This window comes from Sardina pilchardus, chromosome 23, assembly GCF_963854185.1.
Source record: "Sardina pilchardus chromosome 23, fSarPil1.1, whole genome shotgun sequence".
Lineage (NCBI taxonomy): Eukaryota > Metazoa > Chordata > Actinopteri > Clupeiformes > Clupeidae > Sardina > Sardina pilchardus.
This window is the reverse complement of record NC_085016.1, coordinates 17,071,580-17,084,227: the sequence shown is the minus strand read 5'-3', so window position 1 is coordinate 17,084,227 and position 12,648 is coordinate 17,071,580. Positions and strand designations below refer to the sequence as shown.

The window sequence follows — 12,648 nt, the reverse complement described above, 5'->3', positions numbered from 1 at the left end:
GTGTGACAGTATCATCCACAACAATCTCAAAAACCATGTAGAAGCTTGCAAATGAGGCTTGTTTGTGGAGTGACATTCCAAAATGCTTTCCAGTTCATTAGATAGATACTTTATTGATTCCCCAAGGGGAAATTGGTTGTATATTTTCAAGTTAAGTAAAAAATATTCCTTTGTGAATATTGTTATAGTGTTATGTGTTAGGCTACTAGTAAAATTATAGTTTCACTGTCCTCAATGAGTAGTAGACATTCCATATGAGAACAATAATTGCTCCCATTGCATTTCAGAGGCAGGCAAACGCATAAAGGAAGGGGGCCCTGGCAGCTCCTGCACATTTGACATGAAAGGGATTTCTGCCAGAAACATGATCTGCACATACTGCTTTTGAACATAGCAAAATGTCCTCTGGCAAACATGCAGGCACTTGCACAGGTATTGATAGATGTTACTCTTTGGCCTGTCACGTTGCATAACGATGGTCCAACTGACAGCTGTTGGCTGCCTTGTTAGCACTGACGTCCCTCTTATAGACCGTTGTATTGCCGACACAGACAGTTTAGCCAGGGTTGAACAGTCACTATGGTTTGGTCAAGACCAAAATCTTGCCGATGATAGTTCTCACGGCAGACTGGAGCAGAGGATTTCCAACTCTGAAATGGCCTGATACCTATAGGGCATTAGACCTTAGAGAGTTCTTTGCAAGAAGTTATCAAATATGCTGCACATATATATGCAATGGCACACATACAGTATGTCCTCTAGCAGACATATGTGTACATGTGTGCAACGTTACAGTCTGACATGGAATATAATGTTGCATCTATGATGGCTCGGCTAAAAACCAGGTCCTTTGGACAACACAGGTGCAGTCCCAACACAGACAGTTTAGCCTGTGCTGGACAGTCACGGTGGTTTGGTTAGACTGACTCCATCTCTGCAGTGATAGATCTTGTGGCGTACTGGGCCAGCATGTACAGGGGACACTGAAGACTGTTTGGACACTGCAGAACGAGTAGCCTCGTGTTACTGTACATGCCCAGCTTTGACCCAATCAGAGGGCTCCTCCATCAGTTGGAGCTGTGGCAGGCAGTACACATGGGTGATAAATGAGGTCACACCAGTGTAGGGAATGCAATGGCATTTCAAGGGTGCACATGGTGCCTTTGAGTCACGCGTTTGTTGACTTTGAAGCATGTCCAGAAATTGATTTCTATGCAATCTATTCAGACGGTATTTTTTTGGGGGGAAATCTGTGGTCGATAAAACTCCAAAGTTGCCAGAAAAATGTTTTTTTTTCATGTTGCTCCATGTGTGTTCTCCATGCCATCGTTTTAGAGTGCATGTGCATTCACCTTCTCTTTTTCACATTCACATTCATTTTATTCATTTTTATTTATTCTTTCTTGATTTTCCCATCTGTCCTTTGTTGGTGATAAAATAATTTGTTTGTAGGAATTTGCATCCTGCCATCCTACGCCTGAAAGGTACTCATGGGTCTCAAGGTGTCATGGTCTTTCAATCTTTGTTTTGTGTCTGTCAATGGCTAACACATAATTGCTAAATGTCCATTTTTGGGGGGGAAAAAGATCACGTAAAGATCCCTCCAGGTGCCCTTGTCTTGCTTTACACAATTGTGTTGGGTAATCTCCTCCCACTTTTGTTTGACCATTTCTGCCCACTCAGTTTCATTGTGCAAGCAGCACACTGACCATGGCGTCATTTTAGGACAGCCACTGTAGCTGACGTTAGTGATATGTGTCTCAGTGTACCTAGTGAATGCTGCCATGATTGTTTTAGTTGGTCATCACTGATCTTCCTCTGAATCCTATTTCATTTTCGAAAAGTTTCACAATCAGATATTTACATTCTTATCGATGTGGAGCCATGATGCAGACATGCCCACCCACAGACATGGTGAATGAAAAAGTTCAAGTGTTTAGGGGTCATATTATATATTATTATATTGAGCACAGATTTTCTAACTACAGGTGTATTCACATTTGTTTCTACTTTCTTATATTGAGATATATCCAATAATGTATATCTCAAGTGTTGTGTTCATTGGGAGAGATATTGTAGGCCTACCTGTCAACTAAAAAATAATGAAATTACTGAGAAGTTAGATCACACAATTTTGAATAAGTTCACATTTGAGTGAGCTATGTGCTTTGCTGAAGGGATGTGTAGGCCTACTTCTTGGTTGTATTGACTTTTGTAAAAGGGGAGGGGAGTTGACAATTGCAGAGTAGGCATACATTTGAATGTACGAAACATGTCCATTATAGTCGTATATTATTGTTTAACAATACACAAGATGAGACCATACATTTCACTCCATCATTGGAATGAGATAGTCCTAATCATCCTTACAGTAACAGCGCAACGACTCCATCTGCAGGTTCCAAACTACTATTACAGAAGTGTTAAACGAGGATCAGATAGAGAATCAATATCATCCATTTGTCCCTAATTGCTGAAGCAGCACTAAACAGTTTGTGGTGTAGGTAAACTATTATGATGAAGTAGGCCTACATATTGAGGATTGGGCATGCTACTTGCTACCTAGTCACGCACTGCTGACTGACGTCAATCAGACTTCTAATTGAGCTCAGCTGAAACAATAAAGAGACTTCCTTAGAAGTTGTGTCTGTTTGGCGTAAACGAGGCTAGCCTGTAGGTAGGCCATGGAGCTACGGCCATTTTTGTGTATGGTTGCACTCTCCTGTGTGACAATTATATCAGGTATGTAAAAGTTTCACACGAAAACATTTGGAAAGGTAGGCTACTGACTGCAAAGTGATCAGCTTTGACAAAATAACCCGCTAGCTCTGAGCAGACATGGGCAGTATTTTAATTCGATGTATGCCTACGTATTTAATTACTTTGGCGTATTTGTATTTTGCAGGATTGGAAAAAATATGGTTTGTAATAAAATACTTTGAGTGGTTCGTTGTATTTAGGCCTACAGTGTCAAATAATGAAGTAGCCTACTGAAGAAAACTGCCATTTAAGCCAACATGTCAAGTCAGTTAAATATACTATCTAACTATGGCAATAGGCTATGTTTATCACTACGACAAAATATTTTACCATAATGTTCTGATTATGGCAGTGTAGCACGAACATCATGTGACGCACCCTGTAGTAGACCATGCTCCTTCGAAGTGAATCAGCTTTGAACACAGGAGAAGAAGCGTAGGCCTATTCAGCGATGCCTCCTGCAAACGACATGAAGGCATCAAAGGCCTACCACGTTATATTTGTTTAAAAAGGCAGCTATTCAAATAGCTAATGTAGGGTCATATGATTTCTTTTTTTTTCTTTTCAGTCTGTCCTGGCAACAAAGGCCATAGGCCTACATAGGCTACATATGTTTGAATTAGTTTTTATGCATCTCAAAATGTCAAAACTCTTCGTGGACTTTTACAGCAGACCTGTCTACCAACATTATTATTCTGTGGAGTATTTGTCACTGATGCTCTAAGCCGGAGAACCTCTGGTGTTTTTGACCTTTCAGTAATAATGATAATAATAAAAAGACTAATGATTAATTACGTGTATTTTAATGAAATACATTGTTCTCATTGTGTTATTTTGTTACATTTCATGAGCCAGTATAGCCTATGTAGTGTGTAACAAAATAGTTTTTGATCCACCTCTGGCTCTAGGTAAGGAATGGGTGGTTTGGGCCCACAGAAAACACTTCCGCTTTTGCAGAAAGATCATTAGACATTGATGTAACTCTTTGCAGGATCCAATCCTAATTGCACAGAGGAGCAGTGGCAGTGCGATGATGGCACTTGTATTCGTCGTTCATGGCGATGCGATGGTGGCAGTGACTGTGTTGACGGCTCAGATGAATTGAAGTGCTGTGAGTAGGAATGTATTAAAATCCGCTCCACTGCCTTTGTTAGACATCCTACTTGACCAAACGTTAAGCCTGGTTTGGCCTTTTAATCTCCCTAATGTTATACATTGCCTCAGACATATTTCAATATCGACTAACTAATGTTGTTTCTCTCTGCATGATTAATATTTGGCTAAACCACTTTAATGTTGCCTTGTTTATCTCTCTCTCTCTCAGTGTGTGGTCCAGGAGAGACTGAATGTGCGGACGGTTCTGGCTGTGTAAAGATGCCTTTGGTGTGTGATGGTCCGGCCCAATGCCCAGACGGTTCAGACAAATGGATGTGCACCCAGAACACAGGGTGTTTGCCTGGTGACTGGACTTGCCGTAACAAGCTCTGCATTCCATTAGAACTAAGATGTAATGGACGCAACGATTGTGGCGACGACTCCGATGAGGAGGCTTGTGGTGAGTAGGCTAGAGGCCAGACTAGTGTTCAACTGTCATTCATTTAGATTTATTTTTATTTTTTAGGGCAACTTGAAACATGCTAGGTGGCGCTAGAGTCCATAAGCCACACCCTAGCCCAGAGCTCTGTCTCGGACTAGTGACAGCAATAACACACGACTAGTGGCTTGTGTGTGAAGGTGATTTGTAGAGACCAAGGTTTGACCATAACCTACAGCAAGCCAAAGTGAGGAATAGGAACTTCTAACTCGGCTCAGAAGGGAGAACTGACGGGGGTTTTATTGACCTTTTGACATGTTGTAATGTTCTGTTTCAGGCCCATGTGGGGACCCCAGACTCCGCTGTCCTGACGGAGTTTGTCTGACGGCCTCAGAGAGATGTGATGGAATCACGCAGTGTTCTGATGCAAGAGATGAGCCTGCCTCATGTGGTGAGTCAAAACTGACCGGCGTCTGATCCACACTAGAGATAAGAGTACCCAATGATCCTGGGCTGAGTTCAAAATGGACAAAAAGTGTTTTGATTCAAACTGTGTGGTGTGTTGAATGCTCTGTTTGTGCAAGGGCATCTGAGTAGGGCATTGTTTGCTTTCTTTTTGGGGAAAACGAATCCAAGGCTGATTTGATTACACGTTTCATTTTTCTTTTCAAATGTCCATTCTCATCATGTCCATTCATCTGTAAATTACTTTAGCTAGATGCAATGTGCACACTGCCTTTTTATAGCACAGGATTTTGTGTGCATTCCTTGCTTACTGTAGGTAAGAAATGTTCAGAGAGGAATGGAGGTTGCAGTCATGGTTGTGTGGATCGACCAGGGGGCGCCGAGTGCCACTGTCCTGCTGGCATGATTCTCTCTGCCAACGGAGTTAACTGTGAAGGTACGGGGCCTAGAGACTGTGTGTGTGGTGACAGTTTGTATAAGCAGGCTGTTGTCTTTCCACTGATTAAAGTGGGTAGATATTGAAAAGTAACACAACAGAACAGCACAGTGTGAGAGTGTTTGTTTTTGCACTGATATTAAGAATGTATAAGCAGGCTGTTGTCTTTCCACTGAATAAAGTGGTAAATATTGTGATGCCACAAAACAGAACAGCATAGTGCAAGAATGTTTTTTCTCTGTTTCTCTGGTATTTAAATACTTTGGATGTATTCCCTCTGGATATTGCAGATTTGAATGAATGCTCCCAACCTTATGGACCATGCCAGCAGTTATGTCTCAACACACCAGGCTCTTTTGCCTGTCATTGCCGTGGTGGTTTTAAGGAGCAGATGAATACCTGTCTGGCACAAGGTATGATATCACTGTAATTGGATATTGCATCAATGCTCTAAAGATTGTTAAAACCTTAAAACCCAGTCAGTGTTTATAAAGATTGTTAAAAACCTGTCCTTGTTGTGGTGTTTTTCTAATTAGGTAACGCAACAAAGCTTTTGACCACCAGAAAGGGGGCCATTGTATTGCTGAACTTGAGAACTAGACAAATTGGGAACCTGTATATAACTGACCGGGACCCAGTAGCCATCACCTATGACCTGGCACGTGGCACGGTTTACTGGGCTGATGACCAGGGCCGCATCTTTAAGGGTGAAGGCCAGAAGATTAGAACCCTCTTTCAAGGTGAGTTTGTCTCTGTTGTGGTTCTAGTTGAACTGATCAGGAGCGAAACCAACACAGTCGAGCCTTTTCTGATTATTATGTGACTGGAAAGTCATAAGTGTTGGCTACACATGTATGCAACTCGGCGTCATTTGAATGTGAATTATCCGAGGGGGAAAGTATCTCATTTCAATTACAATGCCTATTAAAATTAAATAAAATTTTGACCTCTCCAGAACATTCACCTTGTTGTCTTAAAACCATTTCTGTGTAGTTTTCACTGTATGCTTCGGCTCATTGTCTTGCTGGAAAGTAAATCTTGGAAGTCAAAGTTCTGTGGCAGACTAAATCGGATTGTCCAGGATTGCCATATACTTTGCTGAATTCATTTGTACCTTTTTAACTTTACAAGTCCTCCAGGGCCTGGTGTTGACAAGTATCCCCACAGCATGATGCTACCTTCACCAGGCTTCAAGTTAGGGATGGTGCGTTTTTGGTGATGTGCAGTGTTTGGTGTCTGCCAAAAATAGCATCTAGTCTGACCATCTGACCGAGGAACCTTCTTCCATTTGACCTTGGACTCGGGCAAAGGTTGCTCGGGTTAAAGTTTCTCCCAACTCGACTCTGTAAAAGTGAAAGGGTTCAGCAGCTGTCATAGGTGTCTTGGTGGCCTTCCCCACCATTATTCTTCTTGAAAGGTCACTCTGTGGTGACGGTCTGCTCTAGGCTGATTTGCACATTTGTCATATTCCTTACATTCTTTGATGATTTGATTTCACTGAACTTCTGGGCATGTTCAGTGACTTGAAATTTATTTTTATTTATCAATCCCCTTACTTATGCTTTTCAACAACATTTTCATTTGAGTTGTTTGAAGTGTTCTTTTGTCTTCATGGTAGAATTATTGACAAGAATACTGATAGACCAGTGACTGGACCTTCCAGGCACATATGTCTTTGTATTACTATACTATACACATTCACTGCACTCGGGCAATCTCCTTTTCACGACTTGTTCGACTATTAGCACCATTTGGCTAGACTGCTGTTGATCTAAGTCGGTCACAATTTGAATTATGTTTTTAATTAATTAGTATGACTTTGTAGACATTTTCTTTCACTTTGAAGTCGATTGAACTAAAAATAAAATAAATTGAACTAAAAATCACCTCATTTCAATCGACATCGATTTAATTAAAGCAAATTTAATTAAAAGGAAATATCCAAGGGGGGTGCATACCTTTCATAGGCATGGTATCTATTGTAACCCATTGCACAAAAAAATATGAAGTATGACTTTCTTTCTTTAACAGGTCAAATGGGGATTGGGAGTCTTGCATGTGATTGGCTGAATGGGCATGTGTACTGGACCAGTGCCAAGACTCAGACTGTGTATGCGGGGAGCTCTGACGGCAAAGGTGTGGCTGTGGTGATGGCCAAGGGTGGGACCCCACTGGACCTGGTGCTACTGCCCACCGAGAGGTGACCAGCACTACAGAACATGCTCTGTTGTTGCGTCTGAATGTGCCACTTTAGGTTGGCTGACTTGACTCTAGTAAAAAAGAATGTAGTGTCCACAACACTGCTATTTGCTTTCATTTAATGTTTAAAAAAACAAGCAACGTTTCGATTTGCCTGATGAAGACCCAGTTGTTGTTTTTTTTTTACTTAACTTTAGCCAGAAAAGCTAATGAAAGATGCACAAAATCTGTGTGCTGAAAATGCATAATTTAGTTTTGTTGTAATAAATCCTTACACGCCTTTTTCCTTTTTTTTGTATTATTGCAGAAACATGTTTTGGATAAACAAAGGCCAGAATGGAGAGTTGAGCATTGAGAAGGCAAGCATGGATGGCTACAGAAGGTCGACCCTGGCCATAATCACAGCAGAATTGCCAAGAGGTCTCACGCTAGATGTAGCCGCTCGCCGCCTCTACTGGATTAGTGATTTCAAAATGGTATATTTCTACGCTTTTCACATTTGTGTCATTTCTGTGTTGCATTCTAATAAATAACTTTTTTGTTGTTTTTTTTATTTTGTTTTGAGGGACCATGTAATATTGATGCTCTCAGAACAATGCACTGTGAAGTCTCAGTCTCTGGCATGATGGCATATACAGTAATATGTGACTAAAAAAATAGAATTAAAGCCTATCTTACACTGACAAGATTTGGGAAAGATTCTTGAAAGATTGTAGTCTTGAGTAAAGCTTGAATGAGGGGCATTAGTTAAAAGACTACAATCTTTCAAGAATCTTTCCCAAATCTTATCGGTGTAAGGCAGGCTTTAGTTTCAAAATTTAGTATGCATTTCATGTCTTCTCTGACCCTTTCTGCTGCTGGATTTTTGTTTTTGAAAAAAAAATCTTCCTCCGGTTGTTCAGTCGATAGAGACGGTGAAGTGCGATGGCAGTGGGCGATATACATTCATGGACGTCTTCAAAGGCCGCACTGCACGTGCTTTAGCGGTGTTTGAGGGGTTGTTCTACTGGGCCGACGAGAAGTACCTCTGGCAAATCGATCCGAAAGAACCCGAAAAGAGCAACTTTGTGGTCAAAGCCTCCTCGCCACATATGGCTGTGTATCACAGCCTTCAACAGCCTCGTGGTAAGTACTCACTGGATACGTTTTTATAATCACTATTTTCAGAGAATCACTGGTGCTCTTGCCCCAAGCTTGAGTCTTGGCAAAATTTATATATATTTTTTCTGTTGTAAATGGCAACTCTTGCCTATAGGGTGAAAACTTTTTAGATGAAGTACATTTTAGGCCAGTGTGTTTTTCAAATGATTTGAAAAAGATGGGACATGCTGTACATGGCAGTAGATGGTGTACTGTAGGTCATCTGTTGTTGAATTCCACAGATGCACCAGCCTCCTGTGTTGCTTCACGTTGCCCACTGTGTCTGCTATCCAAAGTCGAGCCCGTTGGCTACACATGTGCTTGCCCCAAAGGACTTCTCTCTGTATCGGATGGATCATGCTCATGTATGTTTGCCACACAAGTTTACACAATTTGCACATTGTCAACCACTTACTACTATTCTCAAATGTAGCCATTATTGATCACATTGGGCTTGATTTGATCTTGTTTTGTAAATATCAATCCGTGTATGCTATGCATTTTCTTTAATCTGCACTCAGATTATAAGATTGTGTATGCCACACCAACCAATATATACATGCTGGAGTTTGCGAAGAAGCCACCTGTGAAGACGTTGCTGTTGACTACCACAGAGGACATCGAGTCTTTTGATATCAGCTGGAGGAGTGGCTCCATCATATGGATTAATGGTACCGGGCATCTGAGAGGCCAGTGGCTGAGTGGAGGAGAGTCTGTGTATATCCCGACCCCTGGTCCTGGTAAGCAGAATGAAAAGATGAGGGCTGGTGGACACGCATAAGCCAACTGCACTGCACTGTGTACCCACCCTCTCCCCCCACCCCCAATCTCTACTTTTTCTGACGTCTTCCATTTGGAAGTGTGATTCAAATTCCTATATTTGTACTTTGTGCTATCTTATTTGATTGCTATTCTCATTTTCTTTGTTTTATTTCTCATTAGGTTAGTGCTTAAAATTATTGTTTTATTGATAACATTGCTATTCTTCCTATTTTGTAATTGTTCACTGTTAATTTAATTTGTATTGTTATTTATTTGTATGTCGCTTTGGACAAAGGCATCTGCTAAATAACCATAACCATATAAATATCAATATTTTGTGTCTTTTACTTTCACTTTGTATTAGATATCAATCTTTTGTCTCTTTGTGCATGATTGCAGTGTGCTTGGTGCGCGTAGACCAACAGACTGGCAACCTGATCTGGCGGTCCTGCGACGGCTTCTCCATTGGTGTCACTGCGGTGAGCCTCAGCCTTCCTGACCACGGCTACACCAAAACCTTGTACGAGAGCTGGCGTGGGGTCAAGGACCTGTATGTGGACTGGAAAAGGGGTCGTCTCTATTGGCTGGAGATGGCTTGTGTGCACAGTATGGCACTTGGTTTCTCTAAAGGGGATGCCCAGAACGTTTTCTGCATGGAGGGGCAATCCTCTGGACACCTGGCATTTGACAGGAAGTCCAACGCTTTTCTGTGGAACTCCATGTCAGGTCAGTCTGCGTAGGTCAATGTGTATGTCCCAGTTATAAAGAGAATGTTGATTAGATGCTCTTTTAAAAACAAATCTTTCAGCTTTGAGTAAGGAGTGTGTCTGGAAAAAGTGAACTCAATCTTTCTACTAGGCCATTAATGTATTAGATAATGAATGGAGCTAATCTGGCATGTTTTTCTCACAGGATTACAGATTGTGAGTTTGATGAAGATGAATAAATATTCTCTGGGGCAGAGCTGGAGCGTCCGGGGGGATATCGAGGCGGTCTCGGAGCCATACATAGTGTCCTCCGCCAAGAACACCATCACGCTGTGGGGACGGAAAGATGGAGCACGGGTCACTGAAACCCGCGTAGAGAAGGGCCTCGTTGGTGTGGTGGTTGCAGAATTGGAGCTAATGTCAGGTTTGTGACTTAAACCGCTCAGGGGATTTGCTTCTACAAGCCTCTGCCAACTGACAGAAAATCATTCAATTGCACTGACCTTGTAAATGATGTGTTAGTGCTTCATTTTCAGTAACCATCTGTAATGGCCAGATTGATCTAATGTGGTGATCAAGTCTGTAAGGGAATGGATGGATGGATTAATATAATTGGTATATCTGAGTAAACTTGCTTTAGTTTAGTCTTTTAAATAAAGGCCTTTGAAATTTCATAGGTCAAACTTTAACTAAGGCCAGTCAAGAGCAGAGCTGCAAGTCCCCCTCAGTGCTGTGTGAGGGCACGTCCCTGTGCATCTCCCAGAGCCAGCTGTGTGATGGGAGGAGAGACTGCCCTGATGGAGCAGATGAGAAGGGCTGTGTTAAGTCGTGCTCTAATACAGGTATGATTCATTTGATAACAGACTTGGACTAATAAACAAAAATTTTTACTAGATCTATTATGGGTCTCTTGCCATTGAAAGATCATAAAGACTTATAGCAAATGTTCAAGGAGTTATGGAGGGTATGGGATTAGGAGATGTCATAGTTATGAAATTTTATTTTATTTATTTATTTGACCTTTATTTAACCAGGTGAAGTCCCATTGAGACCTTTAGTCTCTTTTGCAAGGGAGCCCTGACATATAAACAGATAAAACATGATAACAAATCTCTATGAAATGATGAAATGATCTCTATGAATGAACAATGAATGAAATGAACTATGAACAGCGAATGCAATGCTATCAGATGAAAGGTTGGTTTTGACTGAGTAATGATTGCTGTACTGTCTCACCTCCTCAGCTGATTTCCTGTGCAAGGACAGGCGAAAGTGTATCAAGAGGAATCTGGTTTGTGACGGGCGCTCCCACTGCTCTGATGGATCTGATGAGGTTGGGTGTCCCACCGTTGCTACCAAGACCTCAAAGACCACCCCTCTGAAGTGCCGCTTGGGCTCTAAAGCGTGTCGGGACGGGAGCGACTGCGTCCTCCTCAGTCACGTGTGTGATGGAGAAAAGGACTGCAGAGACGGATCAGATGAGGAGGAGTGTGAGCAGTGCCAGGAAGGTGGATACTACTCTACTCTTTTTTTTTTTTTTTTTTTTTTAAGTATATTTTTTTTGGCCTTTTTGCCTTTATTATATAGGACAGTGAAGAGGTAGACAGGAAACAAGTGGGAGAGAGAGATGGGGTGGGATTGGGACATGACCGCAGGCCGGATTCGAACCTGGGTCCCCATGGGCACTCGGACCCGTAAATGGCCCTTACTATAAACTCCACTAGTGCAGTTAATTTTCGACTCCTTTTTAGTTAATTAGACTCCCTCAGCTTGGAGGATTGGAAGGCACTTGCTGTAGTCTTTGGTTTAGAAATATTGACAAATGGTGAAATAACGGATCAAATTCTATTTTTGGAATTCAGTTTTTGGAATGTCAAAAATTGAACCGTCAAACATTCAAAAAACTGAATGACTCATTCATAAAAATCAATAATGTCTCATTAATGTGCATGACATGTTATGTTATTCTTATGACTGTTACATGTCACCCTTATGTTGACCCCTTCAAATGAAATGTTACCAAAGCCTTTAATAAAACTACTATGCCGCTCCCTACTTAGGCCAGTTCCAGTGTGCTAATGGGAGGAAGTGTATCGACCAGAAGCAGGTGTGTGACGGGACGCCTCAGTGTCAGGACCGCTCGGACGAGCTGGACTGCTGGGTGCCCACCAAGAGCTGCACTCTGCGCTGCGACGGCCAGAGCCGCTGCATACCCCAGGTGTTCATCTGCAACGGCGTCCAGGACTGCTGGGACGCCTCGGACGAGGCTGGCTGTGGTGAGCAAATCTCCATTTCACACGGGGCCAAATTCATCTGCCGAGATCTCCATTTTACACAGGGCCAAATTCATCTGCCGAGATCTCCATTTTACACAGGGCCAAATTCATCTGCCGAGATCTCCATTTCACACAGGACCAAATTCATGTGCCAAGGTCTCCATTTTACACAGGAACAAAGTCATCTGCTAAGATCTCCATTTTAGGATTTCCTCTTGCCTCATGTTAACTGCAAAAATATAGAACTGCTGATCAGGTCACTGTCAAAGTCACTGAGACATAAATATAAACCATTGATGAGCCATAATTAGCCATGTTGCCTCTATACAATACAAGCTCTCGCCATGATTTCTGTGCTCTAACTTTCTT

General features: G+C 41.9%; 1 protein-coding gene across 2 annotated transcripts in view; it reads left to right on the top strand.

Moving 5' to 3' along the window:
• Positions 1-2,654: 2,654 nt before the first annotated feature.
• Positions 2,655-12,648, top strand: part of LOC134071307 (low-density lipoprotein receptor-related protein 2-like) — a 40,744-nt gene continuing 30,750 nt past the window's right edge. For both annotated transcript variants that reach the window (XM_062527984.1, XM_062527983.1), the window contains exons 1-17: positions 2,655-2,742; positions 3,752-3,871; positions 4,085-4,315; positions 4,632-4,745; positions 5,076-5,195; positions 5,486-5,608; positions 5,732-5,935; positions 7,227-7,395; positions 7,702-7,870; positions 8,297-8,519; positions 8,777-8,899; positions 9,056-9,274; positions 9,696-10,022; positions 10,209-10,427; positions 10,681-10,845; positions 11,248-11,511; positions 12,064-12,279. In XM_062527984.1, coding sequence (XP_062383968.1) covers positions 2,685-2,742; positions 3,752-3,871; positions 4,085-4,315; positions 4,632-4,745; positions 5,076-5,195; positions 5,486-5,608; positions 5,732-5,935; positions 7,227-7,395; positions 7,702-7,870; positions 8,297-8,519; positions 8,777-8,899; positions 9,056-9,274; positions 9,696-10,022; positions 10,209-10,427; positions 10,681-10,845; positions 11,248-11,511; positions 12,064-12,279 — 3,064 coding nt within the window. In that variant the 5' untranslated portion in view covers positions 2,655-2,684. The remainder of the gene's footprint in view (positions 2,743-3,751; positions 3,872-4,084; positions 4,316-4,631; positions 4,746-5,075; positions 5,196-5,485; positions 5,609-5,731; positions 5,936-7,226; positions 7,396-7,701; positions 7,871-8,296; positions 8,520-8,776; positions 8,900-9,055; positions 9,275-9,695; positions 10,023-10,208; positions 10,428-10,680; positions 10,846-11,247; positions 11,512-12,063; positions 12,280-12,648) is intronic.